The sequence below is a fragment of the Gekko japonicus genome, unplaced genomic scaffold (assembly GCF_001447785.1).
Source record: "Gekko japonicus isolate JY-2015 unplaced genomic scaffold, Gekko_japonicus_V1.1 scaffold102, whole genome shotgun sequence".
Taxonomy (NCBI): Eukaryota; Metazoa; Chordata; class Lepidosauria; order Squamata; family Gekkonidae; genus Gekko; species Gekko japonicus.
In genome coordinates, this window is record NW_015172006.1 from 1,467,689 (window position 1) to 1,494,129 (window position 26,441).

Below are 26,441 nucleotides of genomic sequence, written 5' to 3' on the forward strand. Positions count from 1 at the left end.
ACTGTGTTTGGGATGTATCGTCGGTTTGCTGCCCATATTATCCTGTTGTTGCTAATTTGTTTTCTACTGTTGTAGTACTAGTTTTCTACATTATATCGGCTGTTTGAAGTGGTACAGCCAAGACACAGTGAGAGCCAGGCCTTCAGAGACTTGGCCCTAATGCGAAGGACCTTGGTCCTATTAGTTTCATCTACCCACCACTGTTCCCTCTAAGCTGAGTCAGTGTGAGCTAGCTCACAGTTTTTTAGCCTCCAGCTCACACATTTTTTGCCTTCGCTCAGGAAGGGAGGGCTCCAGAGCAAACTAATTTATGCAGCAGCCAAATGGCTGGCTCACCACTTTAACGCCAGGAGCTCACAAAGTAGAATTTTTGCTCACAAGACTCCACAGCTTAAGAGGGAACATTGCTACCCACAACCATTTGCTTAAAAAAGAAAATTAGCATCCTGCCACCCACCACAGCCCAAAAGGGGCAATCCTGTTGTTCTCGCTGCTGCCAAAAACATTGCACCATGCGTACTATTTTGTCCATGTTATGCTCCCTTTCAAACACAAAGACCAAATGAAACACACGCATTTGTCTGTTGGTTACTGGGCTCCAAAAGAAACTTGAAAGCCTCAGATTCCAGAGCCCCAAATTCAAAAGCTCTCCTGTATTTTTCCTGTACTTACAATGAGTCCATGAACTCCAGGAGGGCCCAGAGCTCCCACGTCTCCCTAAAAGGAAAGAAAGATCAACACGGTTATGGCCTCTTTGTCGACAAACGGAGACTCAAAAGTCCCTCAGTCTCGCAAGGGCTGGGAGGAGAGACCCGCCCCCACCCTCGACCGGGCAATCTAGCACTTCCATCTTCAACCAGCTTGTTAATGAAGGAGGGCAGGGGCCTTTCAGACACAAGGCCGCTTGTTCTTCTCCCGCAGTTAAAACTGCAGGCCAGACTGGCTTCCCCTCCCAGGGAGGCGAGAAGGACGGCAGTGTGCAGTTCAGAGGGGAAGTAAGAGTGGGAGAAGGGGAAAGAAAGAAAGAAAGAAAGAAAGAAGGAAGGAAGGAAGGAAGGAAGGAAGGAAGGAAGGAAGGAAGGAAGGAAGGAAGGAAAGAAAAGCATCTGCCAGTCATTTTCCTAGATGTTTGCATATTGAAAGTCCACTTATGTGTGTCTCTTGTCGGAGCAGCAGCAAATGACACCTGGTGATAAGCAAAGCAAAGCTCAGTTTAGTAGACATGATGGACTTCTAAGCTTTGTTTCCGGTTGTGCCTGTGTATGCACACGCAGAGATGCGCCTACTGACAGGCAGGCCAATCTATGGCTCCGCACAGAGCTTGAATATCATCATCATAGTGGTGGTGGAAAGTGGTGTCAAATCCCAGCCGATTTATGGCCACCCCGTAGGGTTTTCAAGGCAAGAGAGGAACAGAGGCGGCTTGCCATTGCATGACTCTGCATAGCACTCCCGGACTTCCTTGCAGGCTAAGCAGATGCTCCCGCCACTGAGGTATGGCCCCTGCCTAGTTCTCTTGACTTAAAGATCCAGGGCAGAGATGTCCCAGCTAGGTGAGTGGTTGTAAGTATGTATGTATGAACTAAGAACGGAAGATGGAACGGCCAATTGCAAGGCAATCTTTTATCCGAAACAGTGCAGAGTATAAACAAAAAGTGGGCAGGTAAGTATGAGTCCCGTGCACGGTCAATCCTCACGTCAGCCACAATTACATAAACCATCCTGAGCACAGCAATGTCCACATAGTATGACCACTGCACAGGTAGAATCATAAACAAAACGCAGATGAAGTAACTTCCCCAAGAGAGGCAGCCACACTGACCACAGGTCAGGGTTGCCAACCTCCAGGTGGTAGCTGGAGATCTCCCGCTATTCCAACTGGTCTCCAGGTGACAGAGATCAGTGCACCCGGAGAAAATGGCCGCTTTGGACGGGGAACTCTTTGGCATTAGACCCCATTGAAGTCCCCACCCTCCTCAGGTGTCCCCCCCCAAAAGTCCCCATGTATTTCCCAAACCAGAGCTGGCAACCATACCACAGGGTATAAATATTCCATGAACACTTGGGGTTTGCCAAGCAGAAGTCTGTTCAGCAAGAGCCACTTGGTTCCTTGACAAAGTGCTGGGATTTACTTTCCGTATTAAAAAACTATGCCCTGTTTCCTCCATTTTATAACCGCTGCTGATATGCCTAGCAAAGGGAAGGCAGAAAGCAGGCCACTGCAAATCCTCTCGGCAAATAATATTTATTGAAATGGTCGAGTATTGCAGGGAACTGTGTCAATCCATAGCAAAAATCCAGAAAGAATGGTAGCATAGTGATTTTTGTATTAGGACCAATCAAAATATCACTAAATAGTGAACGCAACTTTCAAGTTCCTCCAAATCTTTCACCAGGATGGATTTTAACCTCCCACCTCTCTCTCTCTCTCTCTCTCTCTCTCTCTCTCTCCCTCTCTCACACACACACACACACACACACACACACACACACACACAGCACATATTGGCTGCAGATCTCGTGTTTTTATTGAACTGCCATGTGTATTGTCTTTTGATTCTTTGGGAGCCCTTTGGGAGCCAATATTTGGCTAGAACACGGGATAAAGACATCAGAAATAACTACGTGAATTAAAAAAGGGTAGGAGACTGGGAGACTCTTTCCTCCAGTTTCTAGTTACCACTGTCGAGACCGGCAGAGGGAGGACAGGAAGGAGCCAACCACCCTTCTACCGTGCTTAGATCCATTTGTATCAAGTCATGGAGAGCCAATCACTTGCCAGAAAAGCAAGATGATATATATTTTTAAGATTAACAAAAAGCATTGTCAGGGTAGGCGACTGAATTCCAATTTCAGTGCACCGTATGTCGGCAAAAAGAAAACAGACGGCATGAGGTAGCAAGCTTTCGCCATAAGCCAATCTGGCATGGATAAGACAGCACAAACCTCCACATTTCTGTGGCAGAGGCAGAAATGCTTACAATCCCACAGTGCATACTGAATTTTGGAAGGTGACGGGACAGAAACTTGGAACCTGTGACTGTGGTTCTGCTATACAGCAGACTCAGATCTGTTCCATGAACATCCCTTACTGGAATTTTCTCCTGTCTACGACTCTTTTCTTGTCTTCGCCACCCTTCTTCTCTTCAGACAAGCTGTGGCCTGCCGCTTTCATCCTGCTCATTAAGTAAACCATCTCATCTGCTGGGAAACTAATGTTGCAGGATGTTGTAGTCTCCAGTATCCTAGGCAACACGTGGAGCTCCATGTTGGAGTCATAAAAAGAAGAGCTTGGCCCTGCAGCAGAACACATGCTTTGCATACAGAAAGTCCCCTGGTCTATCTCTAGTATCTCCAGTTAAAAGGTTCTCAAGGTAGTAAGACTTGGAAACTTCTCTGCCTCAGACCCTTGAGAGTCCCTGTCTAGAGAGAAGGTCCACTCAGGTTGCCTCATATCATGGACCAATAAAGTGACCACCTGTGGTAATAACACACATTTATGGATGACAGTTCTATCAATGGCTATTAACCTCAAAGCTCAGACAGAGACTTTCTGACTGATGCTTCCTGGTGAGAGGGGAGCAATGGAACATACTCTGTGTGTGTGTGTATCTAAATTATTTATTAATTATTACATTCACCAAAAAAGAGCAATACAAAAGTAAAACTATTATAACATTATTGACCAGTAAATACTCCCAGAAAACCAAGGCTAAACCTAAATTTTCGTACAATTTTCATACACCTACATAACAACTCATATTGATACATGTTTACATTAACTTTACAATTTTAACCAGATTTTAACCAGATTCTATAATAATTTCTACACGGAAGAACTTCATTCTGCCTCAGAAACCCAATAACTGGCTTCCAGATTTTATCATAACCACAGGGTGAGAACCAACAAAGACATAATTGTTTACTGTTTTCCCCATGATTTATGTATTTATTTATTATTTTTGATTTATATCCCGCCTTGCCTGCACAGGCAGGCAAACATCCCAAAGTTTGTCAAACCAGGCATCTATGGAAGGTCCGTTTGGGTTTTTCCAATTGGCTGCAATCACCTGTCGTGCAGCTGCAATCAGTATCGAGACCAAGGAATGCTGACACTTTTCCATTGAATAATCCGGACATAAATCAAAAACAAAAAGGTCTGGAGGCGTAGTGAGAGCATAGTTTTCTGCTATTAATTGATCCTGCAGAGCAATTCTGATCTTCGTATAAAACAGTGGATAAAAATCACATTAAATCCATAGCTGCTAACAGTTAAGACTTGAACTTCCACGTTCAGATGCCGTTTACCTCCGAACAACAGTTGCAGCAGGACAAACACCATAGGTGGCCTGTTGCCTTCATGCTCTGAAGCTTCCTTGTTGGCTACTAGCTGGACTAGATGGACCTTTGCGATACACCATGGCTCCTCTTGTGTTCTTATTAATAACTGAAACTAATCCAGTGATGCATTGGAAGCAATGGAATAACAGAATCTCACAAAACAAGATGACTGGTCTTCAAGATTAGACATTCCGAACAGCAGCACCTTAATGGAGTTCCATCACATGTTGTATATTTAAAATCCATTAAAGTAAGTTCAGAACGCAAGGGAACTTCAAGGCAAGCTTACACATTCACGTTCAGTCGTTCAACCATTAGAATCCAGTCTAGATGTTACATCCAGCATCCTCAGAGCCTCCCTCAGGAATCCAGCCACTGAGCCACAGCCCTTCCATTCACTAATTAACATGGAGACTTCTGTGTTCCTAGAGTCCTGAGGGAGACTCTGAGGGTGCTGGAGGTGAACCACTCAGAAAGTCCCTGTTCTGCTTGTAACACTGTAGTAGAACTGTGGTAGTACAAAAGGGAAGGGATCTTCTTCCCCTCAAAACTCCAGGTTGCAGGGAGGCTCAGGTATAGTGCAAACCACAGTGGGCTCCTCAGTCCATGAGGGGTCTTCTTCTGAAGTGTCTTCCTTTCAAGTCAAGGCTGGGCCAGTGAAGGTTCATTTAGAAAGATCACCACATGTATCTGGTGCATTGAGTCGCAAGCTTGCCATCTCAGGAATCCAGCTCAAGAATTCCATGAAGATTTTGATGTGATCTTTTTTGGCCTGTGCCAACTATGACTTTTGCATTATGCTCCCAGGAAAGAGGATTTTAGTATTTATAACCGGCTGAAAGAATGGATACTATCTAGCCATCTGTGTATCTATAGTCCTCTTTCAAAATAGCAGCTTCTACAAATTGCTTTAGCTCTAAGAGAGAGAATAGGGTGTGACACATTGAGATGGAAACTTCTTTTAAAAATTCTTTACACAGTGTAATGCTTATCATTTGCAACAACCAAAACTTGTGGCTAGTATATTTGTCAGATATCACATCACCAGCCAGGAAATGGGGTACCATGTACGACCAGGCCTAACCTGTCCTTGGAGAAAGTCTTGAATAAAAATCTAATCCACAAGTGAAATAAAGGGAGGATTCTGTAGGAGAATATCATTCCATGGGGAAATTCATAAGATACTTCCAAGCTTATGGATGGTACCACAAGGTTCACAACAGGTCAAACGCCACTTGGTTGTCCTCTGGTTACTGATGGGAAAACTACCATGGCATCCATGAAAAGCCTAGAAATCAACAATACCTCCATCACTTATTCTATTAAATTCATCTTTTGTTTCTTAGGCTGCTAGTCATACTTGTTCTATTTCTCCATAGCCAGTGGTCTCATCCTTGCAATCAATGTCAGGATGGGTCCTCCAAACCTAGGACACAGCTTTTGTCTACAGTCCCAACTTCTGCCTGTTTAGGGCAGAAACACATCTTTTATTTGCACTTGCTTGCTCTAGTAGACTGGCAAGCTCCCTTTAGCTAGATCTGGGATCACATCAGAATTTATAAGCTTTCTTGGCAAGAAGTCACAAAAAGCTCCTTTGTTTTCCAAGAGTTCTCTCAGCTCATAATGCTGATACACGTTTGCCAATCGTGTGCACCATACTGCCCTCAAGAACTATTATTTGGGTCTGGTACCAAGTGCATGGCTCAGACATTTTTGTGTTCATGCAGAAACAACATTGTTTTGTATATTACATGCCTGTTTCAAAAGTTCATATTGCTTCAAAGCAGCCAACCAACATGTCATAGGAATCCAGGGGTTAATATTAAAGATGTGAAATGTTCATTAGCTGCCTACCAATTAAGATCTGCTTCAGAGACACTCCCTTTCATGCCTTGATCTTCAGTATGTAAACACGCAAGGACCAGATATAGGGCCTTCACTGTCCTGATACCCCAACTGTGCAATTCCACCCTCAAAAGAATTTCTCCCGGTGCCAAGCCTATTAAGTTTTAAGTATCAGGCAAAAACATTCTTATTGGCCCAGGCTCTCTGCTGATTTCTCTCGGTGTCGACTTTCACTGACTTCCATTGACTCCAGTTTGATTATGTCAGGGGTTTGGTTTCAAAATCTACTCACACTACAGACCTAGATTTTTACGGATGCTCCTGAGATGGTTAGCTTTTACTGCTATTTTCAAAGGTGATTTAGTGCTGGCTGATTTTATAAACTTTGGATTGTTTTTACTGTACACTACTGTATTGTTTAAGTTTCGTTATCTTTTATGTTCAAGGAGAAAGAGCCATTTTATCTTTGCAGTGAGAGGTAGGAAACAAATATTTCCAATAATATACAAACTCCTGCACATGCATCCCAAAGGGAACTGGATTGGGGCACCTAGTCTACTGGCACATGCACAATACTGCATTTGACATTCTGGAATGCAGAATTTATTTATTTCTTTTCTACCCCACTTTTGCCACAATGGAGATGCAAAGTGGCTTACAACTTTCCTCTCTCCTCCATTTATCCTCACACATAACTGGCCCAAGGCCACCCAGCGAGCTTCCAAGAGTGGGGATCTGAACCTGGTTCTCTTGCATCATGGCCCAACTCTCTAACCGTTACACCCCACTGGCTCTCCTAGAGAAATGATGCTTGATTTAGAATGAGCGGGTTACATTCATAATTACAAACTTCTGCAGTACCAGGACTGACTGTGCTGCAGCTGGACAGGGACTGCACTGAACAGACCACAAACAGTTCCAAGGTAGCTCAAGAATCTACTTCAGTTACCTAAATGACAACAGATTAGTTCCACTTCAGATACCTGCAGAGGCCAATAAAAGTAAAGGAGCTAAACTTCTGCCCTTTCATTTTTGTACAAGTAGCCAGAGTGAAGGGCATATGCTATGTTCCAAAGCCTCTTTCTAAACTAATCATGCATTTAATCACTGCTCTTAAATCATATAACCTATCACAAAATACAGCTGTCTACTTGAAAATTACTAAGCAAAACCAACCCAAATTTGTGATCGTAGAGGTTTAAAAGCAAGGCTTGGGCAGACCACAAGGAGGAAAACTGTAGGTCTAAGACAAATTTCTCTGTGATCATTCACCTTTAAATAAAGGCAAAGTCTGCCTCTTCAGGAACTACTACACTGAGAAAGAGGCAGGCACCTGACCTATTATATGCACCAGAAGTGGGACAAACAAACTCTTCCCATGCCATCCCGTCATTTCATGTCGGGTTTTCCAAAATCTGCCACTTGCAGACTTTAGGTACTGAATTCTATCCCCACGCTTTTTAATCTTTATATAAATGATATAGTCCCATATATCAAAAAAACAATCTGTCACACACCCATACTAGCAGGACATGAAGTTCCTATACTACTTTATGCAGATGATGCAGTGCTGCTATCCAGATCAGAAGTTGGCTTGCGTAAGCTAGTGAATGCTTTTACTGATTACTGTATCCAAGAGGGGCTGATGATCAATTATGAGAAATCAAAAATAATGGTTTTTTCTAACAAACCTTGTTTAAAACAAAGATTATGGAAGGTTAAGGGTGGGGAGATAGAACAAGTGTCTCATTTCAAATATCTGGGGATAGTGTTCAGCTCCAGTTGCCGCTGGAAACATCATATAAGAGCAGCAACTGAAATCGCTAAATTAAATTCTAATGCCCTCCTTAAATTCTATTATTCAAGAGGCGGCCAGTATGTCCCAATGGCCATTGCAGCTTTTAATGCGAAAGTTACTTCCCAATTTTTATATGGGGCTGCGATCTGGATTAAAGAAATTTGTGAATTATCAGATCAGATCCTTCTCCAGTTCCTGCGTAAAATTGCAGGCGTCCCTAAATGTGTCGCAGGGACGGCACTTAGAGAAGAATTTGCACAATGCTCCTTTGAGTCAAGAGCCTGGAAGGCACCCTTTAAATTGAGACTGAAAGTTCTTTATATGACACCTAATGCTCAAGGAGGTCTTCTTTATCTTTTAAAAGGGGATAATTATAAATGTACGTGGGCAAAACATATAGATAACAAGCTGGAGTGGATTGGTCTCGCCCCTACGGGGCTTAATAATTTAAATTATCAAGAAGCGCTAAATTTGATGAGATTGAGGGTGACAAACATTGACCGACTCAGCACTTCAATTCGTGCTAGGCGAGTATGCTCCAACTCTGCCTTAGGGATTGTTCCACCTAAGAAAACTCCCTCATATATGAGCTTCCTTACATCCCCCAGATCTCGATATGTCTTCACGCTTGCAAGGTTGAATGTTTTTCCAACCGTAGAGCTAAGTGGCCGTTTTGCTAAAATACAGTACTCAAATAGATTGTGTGATTGTGCATCAGGTGCAATAGAGACCTTAGATCATCTTATGTTATTTTGCCACCGATGGATTGACCCCAGATCCTGCTGGATTACTCCTATTTTACAAAGATATCACCTCCCTATGGAACCCTGGGTGATAACCATACTATTAGCTGATGAAGACCCTGAAACAACTCGCTTGGTGGCAAAATATCTTTCGATAGTGCTATTTTTAAAGCGGCTTTGAAATGTTATAAGTACCTTTTGTATACAATTTTAAAATTTTAAAACTAATTTCCATAATATCATGGGATTTTATAGAACTCATTGAAGTTTATAAAATGTGGTCTGATATTACTGATCGAGAGCATGCTTACTAGCTTTTATTGTAAAGACGTTCTGTCTAAATTTCTTGTAATTATATGTAATGCATTTTATAGTTGCTGTTTGCATGTTTGGCTTAAGACCTCAGGTCAATGAAGCTAATAAATAAAATGGAAAAATGAAAAAAAAATGAATTCTATCCTGAGCAAAATCTGCTGTTGCAGAAGTGCCAAAGAGTGTATGCAAATATCTTCATCAGAGCAATCAAACTGCTGAGGAACCATGCTCACTTTGATTTGGCCAAACACACAATCGTCCCTTCAGGAATAACCATTTCTGCTAGTTTCCAGGAAAAGTCCACAGCTCTGATGGGCTACTGCTCCCACCATCATACAGCCTCCTGCCCCCACCTTGGAGCAGTCTCCCAAATTTTATAAAACTGACTGCTCTCTTTAAAAACAAAAGTGGCACTTAAACAAATGTTTAATGAGATAACCTTGCATACAGTTTGAAAAAAAATATAGGCAGACATTCTGCCGAAGTCATGGGAGGGTTTGAGCAAAGAGACAGATTCAGAGGTACATATGTGATGCCAGAAGCCAAGGAAAGAAGCTGAGTATGTCCAGAAGCAAAATAAATAGATAAATAAAGTTAGCGGCACAAACTCCAGTTTCTATGTCTGTCTGTACAACAAACTCTACATGCTGACTCCCTTGTGCTGCTCTAATCTCCTCTGGGAACTGTATCATCCCTAGAATACACACATGAGGGTTCTTTGTTTGAAACCAGCCCTGTCTCCTCATGCCAAAGACTCCCTAGGAATTAATAACTGATATCATCAAGGAAAAGGGCACGTTCAAAGTGTTAGCATTCCACTTGCAGGAAGACTTTACCACTGCACAAGATCAACCTTGAGCTAGATTGAAATTTGGCATACAAGTGGCAATTTCCCCCCTGGGACTGAAACAGAAAGCCTTCTATACACAAAGCCCATGGCTCTACCACTGAGCTGGGTATGTCCCTCCTTCTAAGACCTCACGCCTAAAATGAAATCTTAATGGCATCAAGGAGAGAGAAGCAGTGCTCCGTTACCCCGTCTTCCATAACTGTGTCCCGCTCCAGAGATCGCGGGACGTGCGGACCGGGCCCCGGGGACCCCAACAGACCCCGCAAGACACCCAAGGCATGACTCACCAGGCGGGACAGAGTTCAACGGTCCAAGGAGGGAGGCAGGAGCGGGGACCCCACCTGCGGCGCGCTGTGTCGGCCAAGCCCGGAGACAGGACAGGGGTCCATGGAGCACTCCCATGGAAGACGAAAGGGGTGGCAGCGACTTGTCCAATGGGCCGAGAGCGGGCGCAGAGCAGAGAGTACCGCCACAGAGCGGCGACGCGGCCCAGAGGCTGCCAGAGCCACTGCCGGCATACCAGCATTCGCCCCGGAGACGCCCCACCGGCGTCCCGATAGATAAAAGAGGGCGTGGCCCAAGCCGGAGGACGGATGGGTGGTCCTGGGAGCAGGGCGGGGAGATAAAAGGCAGGGTGGAGAAGGGGCCGGGGAGGAGGAGTGCGCTGTGGAACGAAGTGGGACGCTGACGAGAGAGACGTAAAGACGGCAGAGAGAGAGAAAGGAAGTCCGCAGCGTGCTGGCAGAGGGACGCTCAGGGTGGCATTAACCCTGTCCCCTGACTATCTGAGGCCCCTCACTCCCTCTCCCTTTTTGAATCTCACCGCTTCAAGGGCCGTCTCCCCCGCCGGAGTCCAGTCGAGGCCCCTGACACCACAGCTACTGGGGGCACCGCACCGAAATCCAAGGGAGAGCCCGACAAACTGTTCCCCTAAAAGGGGCATGGGACTACCCTGAACACCATGGCAGACACACACATATATATACACATACATATATATAGAGAGGGATTATTTTTATTGGCTTTTTGTCAGCCCCCCCCCCCCCAGCAAGCAGAACAGTACGGCAGTGGAACTGAAGAGAAAAGAAGGAAGAAGAAAAAATGGATGGTGCTATTCCTAATGCCTCACGTGTTAGATGTCTGACTGAAGTATTTAGCACATGGTACAAGGTAGGAACCAATTCACAAGAGACATCAAAAACCACACAGGGATCAGAGGCGGTTTCCAACAGCCAATCCAACCAGCAAGCAGGATGCTTTCCACTGAGGCCCAAAGAAGAAATGTTAAAATCAGAATTCTGCCAACTTACTGGGTTGCCATCAATGCCTGGTGGTCCTCGTTCCCCAAAATCACCAGGGAAGCCCTAAAGAAAGGGAGAAGAGTGGGGAAAAAACACTTTGGTTACAAAGCAGGACAATACATGGCTATTCAGGCTATTCAGGAGCTAAGCAAAAACTGCTTTAAAAGCCAGTTAATTTGTTAATTTAGATATACCCCACTTTTCTATGTAGACCCAAAGCAGCTTACAACATCATTCTTCCCTTCTCCTTTTTCTCCTCACAACAACCCTGTGAGGGAGATCAGGCTGAGAAAGCGAAAGAGTAACTAGGGCCCCAGTCACACGGGCCAGATAACGCCGGGGGGGGGGGAGGCATGGCTATTCGCCCCAGAGCAAAGTTAAGTGCGGTAGCCCGATCACATAGTCCCCCGAGTCTCCATGCTTCGGCTGTTAGCTGGCGATCACAAGGCGATGCTGCAGTGTGGCAAGGAAGCGGCACGATCACACAAGCATTTTGCGTTTGTGCGCGTGCGCAGTTCCACAGAGCAGCACTGCTTTCAGTTTCGTGTTTGTGCACATGCGCTTATGAAAAACATCCGGTTTGCGATGGGACGCGGACGGTCGCCAGATGCCACGGGATACTAACACTCCTGCGATCAGACGCCCACCTGTGCTACGCATTTTCCAGATTCTAGTGCACTTTTCTTGGTACTTTTTAACTCTGCATCTTCAGCGGGACGCCACGGGTTGGCCACGAGTGCGCTACGCTTCCCAGATGTTGTGGTGTGATCGTGCCCCAAAAATCCACCTGACATTCATGCCTTTTGCACAGCAAATTCTCCGTGTGACCAAGGCCTAGATCAAGCTCAACCGGTGAGCTTTCACAGTAAAGATTCAAACTAGGTTCTCTCAAATCCTCATGCAGCGCTATAACTATTATACTTTGCTGGCTCCTGATCTAGTTTGTTCAGCACAACAAGACAAAAAGGCAAAAGAAAGAATAATTGTCCACAAGTTAGCTTCATCTTATCACGAAAGTTATACAAATCCCACAGACAACAAAATGTAAACATCTGATAACAGAGCAGAGGGCAGCCCAGCCGGGTTGAAATCAAGACCTAAACTCAGAGCATCTTCAGGATAGGCAGCCAGCTGCTAAGTACAAGTCCTTCTCTGTGCTGGTACCTTGTTGTCAATTTCCTTCCGGAGACTGATGGGCCTCTGGGCAGCATTACATATGTCATGCCATTCCATGATAAGTTAGAGAATTTTAACAGATTTCAACCACATAGGCTGTGTTTTAAAGTGAGAAATTGACAATGGGGCAGAGATTTAACTCTTTCCCCTTGCATTATTTTCTAGCTATTCTTATTCCACACCCCATACACCAATCATGCACGGGTACACTTGCATTTTTCTCCAATGCAGATTAAAGTGCCGTGGGAAAACATGCAAGAAGGAATCAGACCTCTTGATGAGCATTTAATTGTGAAACTAAATATAAGCTGTGAGAGAAGTCGTTCAAAGATTCCCCCCCCCCCCCCGGCATTTGGGGGGTATCTACTTTTGCCTGTCTCTGGGCTGACTCTTATAAAATGGATTTTTAGTTGTGGTGGACTGGTGGAGTTTTCTTTTAACATTTTACTGCATTATTTCGATTTGTAACCCCTGCCTTCCAGATCCCGTGGCTGAAGAGTGGCGTAGGGATACATTTTAAATAACGACATAACAACGGAAGCATTCTCTTGCCAAGCCACAACGGCCGCAGGGTGATGCACCCATTTGTATGTCGCCTTCTCCCAAATAACGACCCACACAATACTTGGCAGCAGCCCAGAAAGACAAAAAGCAAGAAAAGAAAACTTTCATACTTTGCAATTCCCTTAAGACCCTTAGTTGGAGCTGGGACATGCAAGATTGAATATTAAAACAGTGTCTCTGAGAATGAAGTGCTTTTCTGTTATGATTAAAACAGCTTTTTAAAAATTCAAACACCGCCCGGGACTGCATTTTTTCGGACCGTTCCTGTAATATATGCTGGACCAAGCCACAGTTCCTGTAAGTCAGATCCCATTCCCGCTGGCAAAGAGGCTAGCTTGCTTCCACTCATCAAGGGAGCTTTTCTTCAGGAAAGCTGGTATGGGAAGAACGTTTCCCCTGTGTTTGCATAAGACTGACAGGGAAGAATGTTGCATCTTCGAGCTGCGAGGGAAGAATGCCACAGCTCTCGGCAATGTCAGTCTGCAGGCAGGCATTTGTTTGTTTGAACTCACTGGACTCTGAATATTTCGTGGATTGCATATCCTCCCATATTCTGCAGCTGACAGAGACATGCACATGACATTCTTATATTTTTTATATGAAGGATCGCCACATGAGGCCCCCCAATTACACATTGATGATTCACTCACTGTATTCATTGACTCTGCCATACCCTGCCTCGTACTCATTAAAAAACAAAAAAGGGTACTTGTTTGGGTGGTTAACAATATGTTCAAAAAGCAGCATTGTTCTGCAATGCAACCAACTATTCCAAATAGACCTCAGCAGTTCCAGAATGGTCAATAATAGGCTGTACACATGATGCCTTAGTATCCCTGTGCAGGCATATACATACAAGTGTAGTAGAGATAAGGTTAAGGATGCTACCACATTTCCCAGGTGACCTAGTTCAAATCAAGTATTCTTGTTTTGATTTTGTTTCCCTCTTGTGCAAACCAAGCCTGGGCCACTATTTTTCATTTTCTGCTTCCTCAGACAAAATCTTCCCGATGCTGTGTATAAATAAGCATCGTACACATATATTCCCACTTAGTATATAACATATACTGTATATATAAATTGTATCCGGAATGCACACAAGAAACACATTAACACCAGTTACAAAAAATGAGTAGACCAAAAAGTGTTCACAATAACAATGAACGAAAACAAAAAGGAATGGGGAAAAATGGATAATTCTCCTATTCCTTCTAGATAAGATGCCTCTATCACCTCCGCTTTAGAGAAAGGGTTGGAAGCTGAACCGTGACAACTAAAGCAACAAGCACTGACAACATTTTAATGAGGCAAGCCCACGAGGCAAAACACAGAGACCGAGATCAACTAGTGAACATCCCAGGGAAACGGTCTGTTGTAGTGCATGTACCAAACTTTGTCTACAAAATTAAGAGTCAGTCTTCATGTTCACAAAAAGGTATATGGTGAAGCCTGCCTGGAATCGTACCTCTTTAGAAAACAGAAAAAGATCCTTTGTCGGAATGCGCTCCCACATTTTACAAGAAACAAAAATCTCCAAGATTGCAGAAAGGTGATATGACAAGGAGCAAGAAAGTACGCCAGGCAAAAACCAAGCATGGTACTTGTCAAGGTACCAGAAATTTGATCTTTTTTTCCCCTTTCTTTTTTTAATGAAGATATGTGCAATTTCCTACCAGTGTTCTAAACTGATACAGTCTGAGGAACCAACGTGAGGACTTCCTGGTTTGGGAAGTCACAGTGATATTGCTTGTTAATGTTCACAGAAGTAGTAAATGAACAAGATGCATATTGGCACCAGATATTTTTTTCACCAACTGCTGATCCACATGCTGCATATTCAAACATGAATTGGTTTTTGTGTACCCTCAGAAATAACAGGGCTGCCATTTTCCTAGTGCGTACCTGGGAAATTGGTAAGCAGAGCTAAAAAGCACAGACTCCAATGGAAAACAAAGCATGGATTGAGGGTAGGGTAATATATGTACTTTATTGGCATCCAAGAGACCCAGCCTGGGCTCCAAGCAGATCCTCTTGACATGGTTTACTGACATCATTTCAGAAATAAAACAGACATTTTTCTTTCATAATGGATGACATTGTATTATGGGATTTGGGAAGGGACGTGAAGAGTTAGTACAGGGCCCTTGCAGACAATGATTGGGCTCCGACCACTCCTCAAGACTTTTCCTAATTATTCAAGTATGCAAAACCCAGAAGGGCAAATTCATATGTGGAATACTGTCAGTGAGTTTCCTGCCTGGGAATGTTCTCAGGCATATACTCATTTGGATCCTCATCAGGAAAGTTTTAAGTGCATGCATACCCAGTTACGTAATACCATGGCTGTAACAGCGCTTTCTGGAACAGTCCTGCTTAGGGCTGCCAAATCCCCCCGGGGGACGGATTTCCCCCCGCTTTGGAGGCCCGATTTCCGCCCCGCGGAATCGGGCCCCGGGGGAAACCCCACCCCCGCATGCACATCACATGGAAGTGACGTCATGACGCCGGGCACACTGGGGGCGGGGCACAGCCATTTGAGGGGAAAACATAGAGTTTCCCCCTCAAATGGCTGTGCCCCGCCCCCAGCGTGCCCGGCGTCATGTAACTTCCCTGTGATGTGCATGTGGCGCGCGCACGCGCCGGGAGCAAAGCAATTTCACAGAACCAGGTATAGCTCTGGTTCACACAGTCCTAGCCGCCATATTAAAGCCCAGTCACTTCTGCACTTTCCTTTTCCTTTTGTACTCTTAGAAGCTCATTGATTCACAAATCTTGAGCAGCAGAAGACACTTATTTCTTATTTTTTAGATGCAAGGATTAAAAGGACTGAGACAAATTCTGCAATTGCTAGAGTGATCTTGGGATCTTTATCACTGAGAAAAAAAGAGCCAGGGTTTTCGGAGTATAGGGGGACAACTGGTTGCATAAAGGCTTAATATAGTAATCCCCCATAATCTCAAAAAATCTGCATTCCAATTCCAGCAGGACGTGAAAGGATGTATCCGGAGGTCAATTCAGGGGGGATCGCGGGGGATCGCAGTTCCCCCAGGTGAGGTACGGGGGGCGGGGCACACGACGAAGCCCCGCCCCCTGCTTCCGGCCGCCCCGCTTCCGGCCCTCATTCAGCCAGGAGGAGGCAGGAGAAGAGGGAGGGTAACTTGCTTCCTCCCCGCCTCTCCCCACCCCTGCCTGCCTGGGGCCAGGGAGGGCCTTGGCGGGGCTTCCTCGCACTCCCGCCGGCCTTGCAGGTCCACCGCCGAGCCCCTGATGTCAGGGGGTGTGGCATATGCTAATGAGTTATGCTAATGAGTTCCCCTAGCTCTTTTTCTACGAAACGACCCCTAGGTGTATCAATCCTGTTAAGGCCACAAGGGCAAATGCTATCAGTGCAGGGACTATTCAAAAACCTCCTTTGCAAAACCACTGTAGGTATAATGTTCAGTTTGCTCTCACTTTTGTACTGCAAATAATACAATCTTAAATCACATGGTAGCTGCTTGCAGTGTGCAGCTTAATTGATGGAGGCCGTTGTCTTTGGTTAAGTTTTTATCATGCAGATTGGGGTTGGCTATCAGAACCAAGCCACTGAACAGAAATATCCTTCGGTCTTGTTTGTAAATTCTGACCTGACAGATGCTGTTTTACGGGAAGAAAAACAGGCTTGCAAAAATCCAAAGCCACTCACTGAAACGAGCCATCGCCAGCAGCCAAAGATCCCCATTTATGGAGCTATTGGGAAACTGCTCTTTTACAAATTTCTGGCAACCTCTCTTTTCATCCATAAGCTGATCTTGAAGCCAGTGGTGGATAATATGTAAGTACGCTGTCATTTTTAAACATGTGGCACTGACTTATAACATCCAACTGTCTGCTCTGACTGGCCACAGCTTTCCAAGGTCTCTGGCACAGGAAGATCCTTCCCATCACCGACTACCTGAGATCCTTTAACTGCTGAGGGTGGAGATCGAACTTGAGATCTTCTGTACACAAGCATGTTCTCTACCACCAAGCCATGGCCCCTCATTCAGTAGCAGTCATAAAAAGAGTACAGGCATGCACTTAGAAGTACCAAAAGGTACTTGGCTCCTTGTTTTATGCCATGATGTTTCAACATTTCAGCCCCATATAAAACTGGGGGATTCATTCTAGCCCTTAAGGTCTTAAGGAATGGGATGAACTCATTTCCCTCCACAATAAATCCAGAATTCCAGGATATGTTGGACTGACTGTTTATCTTTCAGTCTAGAAGATTGAATGTGATCTTGCCAACTAACACTCCCAAACAGCAGTAAGACTGAACCTGCTTGATTTTGCAGTCCTTAATCCACTTCCATTTTATCACAGTTAATACCTAGCTGATCTGTTTTACAGACATTCTCCCAAGCCACAGACATGTCAATCCCATTTGTGCACGACAGAACAAAACACAATTATGTCATTGGCTTGGAACAGAACAGAATATTTGCTTTCACAGAGAAAAAAGGATTTTTACCAGGGCTATTTTTGGGCAGGAACGCACAGGAATGGAGTTCCGGCTGGCTTCAGAGTTGGCCATGCCCACTACAGCCAAAACCTCTGCGTACGTGGCCTCCCCATGCCTTCCCTGACCTGTCCAAGGGCCGGCTTTCCCAGGCAAACCAAGGGAAGGCATGGGTGTGGCCTAATATGCTAATGAGCTGTGCTGTTGTGGGTGTAGCCTAATATGCTAATAGGTTTCTGCTGCTGAGTGCGGCCTATTATGCTAATGAGTTCCTGCTGGGCTTTTTCTACAAAAAAAGCCCTGTTTATTCCTATACTCAGGAATATCACTAATATAATAATTAAACAGGAAGAGGAAAAATATACAAGCTTATTTACCCCCTCACTTTTGCTGTATGAATATTAGTGGTTCAGTGGTTGCAGGTTTAGCTGGTGGCATCGGATCTCAGAGCCAAACTACATGTGACAGAAGACACAGGTCCAACGCAGGGCATAGACACCATTCTAGGGAAAATTTTAGCTATTTAAAAATGGTTGCAAGGGCTGGATCTGTCCCAGCAGTGATACCAAGCGATCTTGTTCCCCTCCACACTTTTCAAGTGTCAAAACACTGTTGGGGGGGGGCTGTTTGGGCACTTGAAAAGGTGTAGGGGGGAACAAGATCATCTGGTACCACCACAGCATGAGCCTGTTCAGGATCAGGCTCTCGTGGCAATTTTTAAACAGCTAGATTTTTCTCTAAAATGGCATCTGCAGCCGCTGGTTGGACCCATGGCTGCCATAACATGTAGTTTGGCTCTCAGATAGCGAGACTGGGAGAAGCCCCTCTTTGCCTAAGCTCCTGGATGATCAGATGGGCAAGAATGACTATGGCTCTGTCCATATGTAATAAACTGTGGTTTGTTCATTCTAAGAGCAAGTGCAGGCACATACACACCCTCCCCACTCCTTCCTCCTCTTGTACACTGCTTGGAATACTGAAGACTTCCTGGTTTCTGTGAAATCAGTATGCCATGAAGTGGTTTGCCCTCTCACCTGTAAACCAGGATTCCAAACCATGGTTTAATCCTGGTTTGCGGGCAAAAGAACAAACTACGTTTTGTCACTTGACTAAAGTCACAACAAACTGTGGTTTCTTGGGAACCAGAATGGTCTTCAAGAGCTGAGCTGCACATGCAGAGAAGGAGGAAGGTACACAGGATGCCAAGTCTCATCCTTGTAACAGACCCACCACCTTACTTCATTACATCTGAACTCAACCTGTTACATTCATTGTCAAGGGGGGGATGATAAACAGGTTCCTTACCTGTAATTAATGATCTTTGAGTGGTCATCTATGCATTCACACCGATGGAATAGGCGCCTGCGCCAACCCCGATCTGGGAAACTTCTAACAAGCTTTTAAGGAGACCTGGGGCCCCTCCCTCGGGCATGCGCATGCCTCCACCACGCATGCCCAGAGGGCGGAGCCCCAGCATCCTGCCAGTTCCTTCTGATCACTGGAACCCTGACAACAATACTAGCGTACAAGGCTGCCAGCAGTGGGGAAGGAGGGCGGGTGGTGTGAATGCACAGATGACCACTCGAAGATCATCAGTTACAGGTAAGCAACCGGTTTTATCTTCGTTGTGGTCTCTATGCATCACACCAATGGGAGATTAGCAAGCTCAGGCCTACCTCAAGGGGGGCTGCGGGCATTCACTCAGGAGACTACAGATTGTAGCACCGCCTGGCCAAAACAAGAATGCTGACTGGCGCGTACGTCAAGGGCGTAGTGTTTAATGAACGTATTCAGAGACGCCCAAGAAGCTGCATGGCAGATCTCTTGTAGAGGTACACCTCGTAGAAAGGTGGTAGACGTGGAGATCGCCTGTGTAGAATGAGCTCTCAGAAAGACAGGCAACGGGGTCTTCTCCAGGAAGTAACACAAGCGGACGACTTCGACCAGCCATTTTGACAACCTCTGAGTCAAGATCTTACACCCTATAGACCTAGGGGCGTACGGATGAAAAGATGCAGGTCCTTGCATGTTGAACGCATCCTATGCAGGTAAAACAGGAGCGCCCGCTTAATGTCCAAGGAATGCCAAAGGTGTTCAATATCCAACTGCGGGTTGGGATAAAAGTCAGGCATAAACAAACGTTTGTTGAAGTGGAAGTCCGAGACCACCTTTGGTAGAAAGGAGATATCTGGCGATAAGGCTACCCCATCGGGAAGGAAGGTTAGGTATGGTGAATCATGACGAAAAGCCAGAAGGTCACTTACTCTTCCTGCCGACGTTATGGCCACTAAGAAGGCCGTATTCCAGGAGAGTAGCCGAAGATCACAGGAAGCCTGAGCTTCGAAGGGCTTACGTGTGAGACGATGAAAGACCAGGGTAAGATCCCAAGGAGGGGTAGGCAATCTAGCTGTGTAATAACCCCCTGAGAAATCGCTCGGAGTCAGGATGAGAAAACACTGAGGTATTGTTCAATCTCTTATGGAAAGTGGAGATCGCTGCCAAATAGACTCTCACGAAGGAGTGACTGAGACCTGTGTCCACTAATGATAACAGGAAGTCAAATATGTAAGCCAGACCCACCGTGGTGGGGTCCCCCATGAAAGGCTGTAAAAACTGGAGAAATTTCTTCCATTTGTAACTATAAGAGGAGTGAGTGGAGGGCTTCCAACTACTGAGGAGGACAGAAGTCACTCAGTCTAAGAAACATTCTCACGGATCCTCCAGGCTGTCAGTTTGAGATGTGGCACATCGTGGTGAAGGACCTCCCCCCACCCCCCCCCGCCGCCAGTAGCAGGTCCAGCTCTCATGGAAATGTAGGAAGGTTTTGTTGAATAGTTTAAGAAGCAATGGAAACCATGGTTGGCGAGGCCACTAAGGCGCCACTAGAATGCAGTCCGGACATTGGTGCACGATCTTGGCCAACACCCTCACAAGAAGAGGAATTGGAGGGAACAGAAATAGAAAGTTCCCGGTCCAGGGAATCAGGAGACTGTTCCTCAAGACGAGGGGGTCCGCTCCGCCTCTGCAGCAAAACTGGGCACACTTTGCATTGAGACAAGTGGCGAACACATCCACCTGCGGATCCACCACATCCATCGATCGAACACCGGGCACAGATATTTCCAATTCAGCTCCCACTCATGGAAAGGTGCCCCACCCCTGCTCAAAGTATCCGCTTGGACATTCTGTACACCAGGAAGGTGGGCCACCAAGAGCCAAATTCCATGGGCAAGACACCAGTCCCAGAGGGTCAGGGCCAACAGGCACAATCAATGTGATATGGTATCACCCAGTCTGTTTATGTAAGCAGGCGCGGTCGTGTTGTCCATCAGTATAGCTACTACAGTCCGGCAACTACAGGGAGAAAGGAGCAGAGTGCGTCACACGCCTGAGGCCGATCCATTGGTATTGTTCGGTGTCAATCAGCCGGCGTAGACTGAGGTCGATCCATCGACGTCGGGGGTGCGTCGGCTGAAGGAGAGACCATCGGGTTCAGACAAGGTGCGGACTCTAATAAAGCCACCTGGAGTCTTGCCGCCCTGTTCTTTCATGTCTGGTTTGAAAATTTTGCACAATGGACACAGAAGTCTGGCCTATGCAATTCCCTAAGGCAAAGGAGGAACAGAGAATGTCTGTCCGGAGGGGCTAACTTGGACTCACAGCGGGTCCAGCACTTTAAAAAGCCCCAATGCTTTGCCATAGACTGAAAGGCAGTGTGAGGCAAAAAAACTTTGGGGGGGGGGTACTTACAATGGTCAGAGGGAGAACATGAAGAAAACTAACTTTTTGTTTTGGTTTGGATTTCAGAACAAGAACGAAGTAAGTAAAGAAAAAACTGTGAAAAAACTGAAGAGAAAAAATCCCCTCACACCAGAAGTTCCCAGACCGGAGAAGATCAACTGATCAACGCGGCAGTCAGAAGAGAACTGGAGGGATGCTGGGGCTCCATCCTCTGGGCATGTGTGGTGGAGGCACGCGCATGCCCGAGGGAGGGCCCCCAGATCTCCTTAACAACTTGTTAGAAGTTTCCCGGATCAGGATCGGCGCAGGCGCCGATCCCATCAGTGTGATGCATAGAGACCACGACAAAGATCTATATCCTACTTGTTCCTCAGAGACAAAAATGATATTCTCTACTGCCAAGAGGCTCTCACATATACCAAGCCAATATAGATATACTACGAATCAGGCCCGTTGTAGCAATAAACACAACAAGCGCTAAACTGGCTGCCTGGCTGCCAGCCCCCTTCTCCTTCCCCGACCCCCCAAGCCGCACGAGTCCCCTGGCGGGCCGAGCCGGCCAGCCCCGTTCCCCCCCCCGGCTGATGGAGGGCCCAGAGGGCTAAGGCGCCCAGCCCCATCCCTCTCCCCACTACGCGCTTGAGACCCCGGCGGGCCAAGGTGGCTGGGCTCGTCCCTCTCCCCACGCCCATTCGAGGCGCCAGCAGGCCAAGGCAGTTGGCCTTGTTCCTCCCCCCGCCCGTTTGAGGTGGCAGGCCAAGCCACCCGGCGGCAGCCCTCTCCCCACCACCCGTTCGAGGTGCCCATGGGCCAAGCCGCCCATCCTCGTCCCTCTCCCCACCGTCCATTCAAGGCACCAGCAGGCCAAGCCGCCTGGCCTTGTTCCTCCCCCCGCCGCCCGCTCGAGGCAGGCCACCCGCTGGGGCCTGGTCCTCTGCACTGGCCGTCAATCGGGGGGGGGGAGCAGCTGCAGAAGCACCGCAGAGACGGGCGAGGCGCTGGGGAGACGTGGCGCTGCTTTGGGCTAGAGGAAGACAGGAGGTGTGTTCAGCAGAGCGAAGGCACTGTATTCTGAGGCACGTTTGGGCCAGCAGCGCCTCTGTGGGCGGGAGTCAGAGAACGCAGCCAGTGGCCATGGTCCCCGTTGTGAGTGGCAGTTCTTGCAACCAACGGATTAGGGAGCGCATTGAACGTGGCCACCCCAAAACAGCTTTATTACAGAGAGAGCTGGCATTGGCCATAATGTTTATCAAATTGATACACTCTCTCACTGTTGCACTAGATTCGGCCTTATAAATGGAGATAGTAATTCTTGTATTCCTGCCAGCTGAGATTTTACCAATGAGATTTATTGACTCTCAAAGTCTGGCAGTTACTGAAACCTCCTTATCCAACGGGTTTCATAAAAGCTCAGATGGCAGCCCACTGTCAGAGCCAATCAAATTTCCCACCTCCTTTTAGTTACGGGAATGAAGGATTCATAGCTTTGAATTCAGTATAACTAGTCTATCATGAATCACTTTGATAAATGCAGCGTGGAAATCAGAAACATTTGAGAGCAGGGGATGATTATATGCACGGAAACTATTATTTCCAAAAGGTTATTGCATCCTTGCTTCCAGCTTCCAGCTTCCAGCTCAAGATTTATTCCATTTTGATTTTTTTTTATCCTCTTCTTCCTCCAAGGAGCTCAGGGTAGCATTTACAGTAGCCTACACACACCCCTCATTTTATCCTTGGGGGGAAAAATCCCTGCAACCAATGTTCCCTCTAAGCTGAGTTAGTGTGAGCTAGCTCACAGTTTTTTAGCCTCCTGCTCACAGATTTTTGTCTTAGCTCAGAAAGGATGGCTCCAGAGCAAACTGATTTATATGCAATAGCCAAATTGCCCGCTCACTTCAATGGCAGTAGCTCACAAAGTAGAATTTTTGCCTGAGACAGAATGGCTGATCCAACGGGGATTTGAACCCTGGTCTTCTAAGTTCTAGTCTAGAACCCTGACCACTGCATTACCCTGGCTTCTTCCATAGGGTGTAAAGGGAGGCTCCACATGCTCTTTCTGAGCACAACTTGTGGGCTTCCCAAAGCTTTCCCTTCTGAGACAGATCAAAGGAAAACCTTTGCTGGTGGCGTGGTTGCAAGTAGAGGAGCCATGTTCACGTGCCACACACAGCCAAAACAGGAAGTCAGAGGAACTAAGCTCTGCCTTCAAAATGATGGAGCTAAGCTCTGCATCCACCCCCACTTTAGCCCTTTAAAGTGCTTTCCCAGCACACCACGCTGTAGCTACAATTCTTCCTCTAAAGACAGTAAGTCAGAATTGTATCTCCTCAAGTCCTGCCCTCAGAGCATCAGGGTATGTTTCTTTAAAAGGTAAAGGTTCCCTTGCTCGAAAGCCAGTTGAGTCCGACTCTAGGGTTCCGGTGCTCTCATCTCCGTTTCAAAGCCGAAGAGCTAGCGCTGTCCGAAGACGTCTCCGTGGTCATGTGGCCGGCATGACTAAACACCAAGGCGCACGGAACGCTGTGACCTTCCCACCGAAGTGGTACCTATTTATCTACTTGCAATTTCTTGCTTTCGAACTGCTAGGTTGGCAGGAGCTGGAACCAGAGACAGGAGCTCACTCCATCACGCAGCACTCGGGTCTCGAACTGCTGAACTACCGACCTTCCACAGCCTGCAGTTCAGCGTCTTAACCACTTGAGCCACCACAGCTCCTATGTTTCTTTAGCCTTTGGCAATACCAAACTGAAAATAAAACGGGCTATTACAAGACAGAGTTGATCAACAGCGTATTCATTAAGTACCACTGCAGTGACTGAAACAAAGTAAAACAGCACAACACTCGTTTGCACCTTCGAGACCGCCTCTCTCTATAGAGCACTAAGGTACACCAACCAGCATCTTTTGGTGGTCCCCGGCCCCAGGGATGTCCGACTTCTTGGCCCTGGCTCCTGCCTGGTGGAATGAGCTCCCATGTGAGATCAGGGCCCTGCGCGATTTATTACAATTCCGCAGGGTCTGCAAGATGGAGCTCTTCCGCCGGGCTTCTGGTTGAGGCAGCGGGCGTCCCTTTCCTTGGGTTGGCCTCCATCTGTAGCCTGGGTCCTGAGATCCTAAATGTTAAAGATCCCTAAAAAAAACCCTTAAATTCTAATACCATCAACCACTGAGGTATCTGGTTTTTTACTAGAGTTGTATGGCACATATAAGTCATGTTATTTTATACTGTGTTTTAATGTGGTTTTAACTGCATTGTATTTTTATACTGTTGGAACCTGCCCTGAGCCCGTTAAAGGGTAGGGCGGGATATAGATCCAAATAAATAAAAAACTGCCAGCATTCAATAGCCACCGCCATGGATATACGCTCCAGTACAGGTAATAACTTAACTATTTGGGGAAGGGCCATGGCTCAGGGGTAGAGCCTCTGCTTTGCATGCAGAAGGTCCCAGGTTCAATCCCCAGCATCTCCAGTTACAGATCAAGTAGGAGATGATGTGAAAGACCTCTGCCTGAGACCTTGGAGAGCCGCTGCCAGTCGGAGTACACAGCCCTGACTTTGATAGACCAAGTCTCTGACTCAGACAGCTTCATGTGTTTGCCAATATCCATTCCTATTTCTGCTGATTTGACTGATTTGCACAATCCCATTCCTCCTTTGGCCTGCATGTCCCTCTGAGACAGGCAAGAGCAGGCCACAGCGGCTGTTACACGCCACAGGTCCCTGTTGGCTATTCTGCCTGACCAAGCAGCAGGAGCTGCTAGGAAACACAGCAGCAGCTGGCATGCCAGAGAGGCGACTGCTGGCTGCTGCACGTAGTGGCAGCAGTTGCACATCTGCCTGGGTGGGTTAACAAGGAGGAGGAGGAACATCGCCGGCCCTTGGATGAGGCCTGCCAGACATCATCCAAAACCTGGAGCTAGCCCCTGTTCAGTTAAGCAAGCTTATTGCTGAACTTCTTGTTTACCCTCCACTTGCAATGTGCACTAGGGAAGAAACGCAAACGGTGCCCTTTCATGTACGGCCGTTCAGATTTCTGGGCAGCACTGCAAACAGGAAAGCTGTGCAGCTTCCCAACTGGGCACCGTTGGGTTCCAAGCCTGCAGAGGCCAAGGAGTGGCAGGAGAGAGGCGTACAAGCAGCTTGCTGGCATCTGCATAGAGAGGCCTATTCACCATCACCACCGTTCCAAAAGGGAGAGAGGGGGGAAAGGGCAAGAAACCATTTTTAAAAAAAGAAATGTTGGAGAGGAAAAGATTTTTCTTATGTATTGAAAGAACAAGGTCAAAAACTTAAACAGGGAGAGAAAAACTACACACACACACAGAGAAGACAAGGACAAAACTGCCAAACAGACACTGAGACATGAACCGAATAGATACCAATCCAGCCTTTCCCCTTCGCCTTGCCCAGCCCAATCATGGTGCCTCAGCCTGCATGCCAAGCGTAACATGGCAGTGATAAATTCCCCTGCCAAGAAATCTGTCTGGATGCCAACACAATTCAGATTCCCTTTAAATGTGAAGGGGGGGACGCCAAGGGCACAATGGAAGTTCATACATATCGGACTGCAGATACCAAGTATATTGAAAGCATGATGAAAAAGCAAAATCCAACATATAATGCTGGTGGAAAGCTGAAAGGTGCTGAAACAGCCAAAGCAGCTGTCGTGGGGGAAGAAACCGCTTGGAGTAGAGGGGTGGGGACTGGGACAGAGGAGCGGATGGAATGGCGGGTGGGTGCCTTGCTCTTCTTTCTTGCACATTTCCCCGCAAAAAACCCCAAAAAAAGCCCCCAGCGCTCAGCATCATATCCAACAGAGCACTGCATCCTCTGGCTTGGTGATCCACGCTGGCTGCACAACCCTCACAGACGCAATCTCATGTAAGAGGAACATCTGGCAAGTGGGAACCAGGAGAGAGGCAGGAGAGCAAGAGGAGCAGTCGTCAAGGACGACACTTTGGGACACTTACGGAGGAGGAACAGTGGCTAGGAGCCCTGATGGCTAAATGGAGCCTCCCTCTAGGAAGCCTCCAAATGCCAGTTGCTGGGGGCAGGGAGACGGGGGAGGGGAGGGCTGAAGGAAAAAGCACGCTGGGTTAGAGGGACTACTGATATGATGCCGGAGGGCCCTTCTGATGTTCTTCACTCAGCCTTCTCTGTGACACCTTTAGTGCTGCTTCACACATGGCATTTTAATCACACGGGTCTAGGGGGAAATACATCACGTACAGGAAGGGTGAACAGAGGACCATCCTCTGCTTTGAGGTCCATCCTCTGAAAT

General features: G+C 46.7%; 1 protein-coding gene across 1 annotated transcript in view; it reads right to left on the reverse strand.

Annotated features, from left to right (window-relative positions):
- COL27A1 (collagen, type XXVII, alpha 1) overlaps positions 1 to 26,441 on the reverse strand; it is a 399,797-nt gene that overhangs the window by 242,206 nt on the left and 131,150 nt on the right. Inside the window, exons 16-17 of the mRNA XM_015420171.1 lie at positions 11,203 to 11,256; positions 673 to 717 (exon numbers count right to left, since the gene is read on the reverse strand). Of these exons, the coding sequence (XP_015275657.1) occupies positions 673 to 717; positions 11,203 to 11,256 (99 nt within the window). The remainder of the gene's footprint in view (positions 1 to 672; positions 718 to 11,202; positions 11,257 to 26,441) is intronic.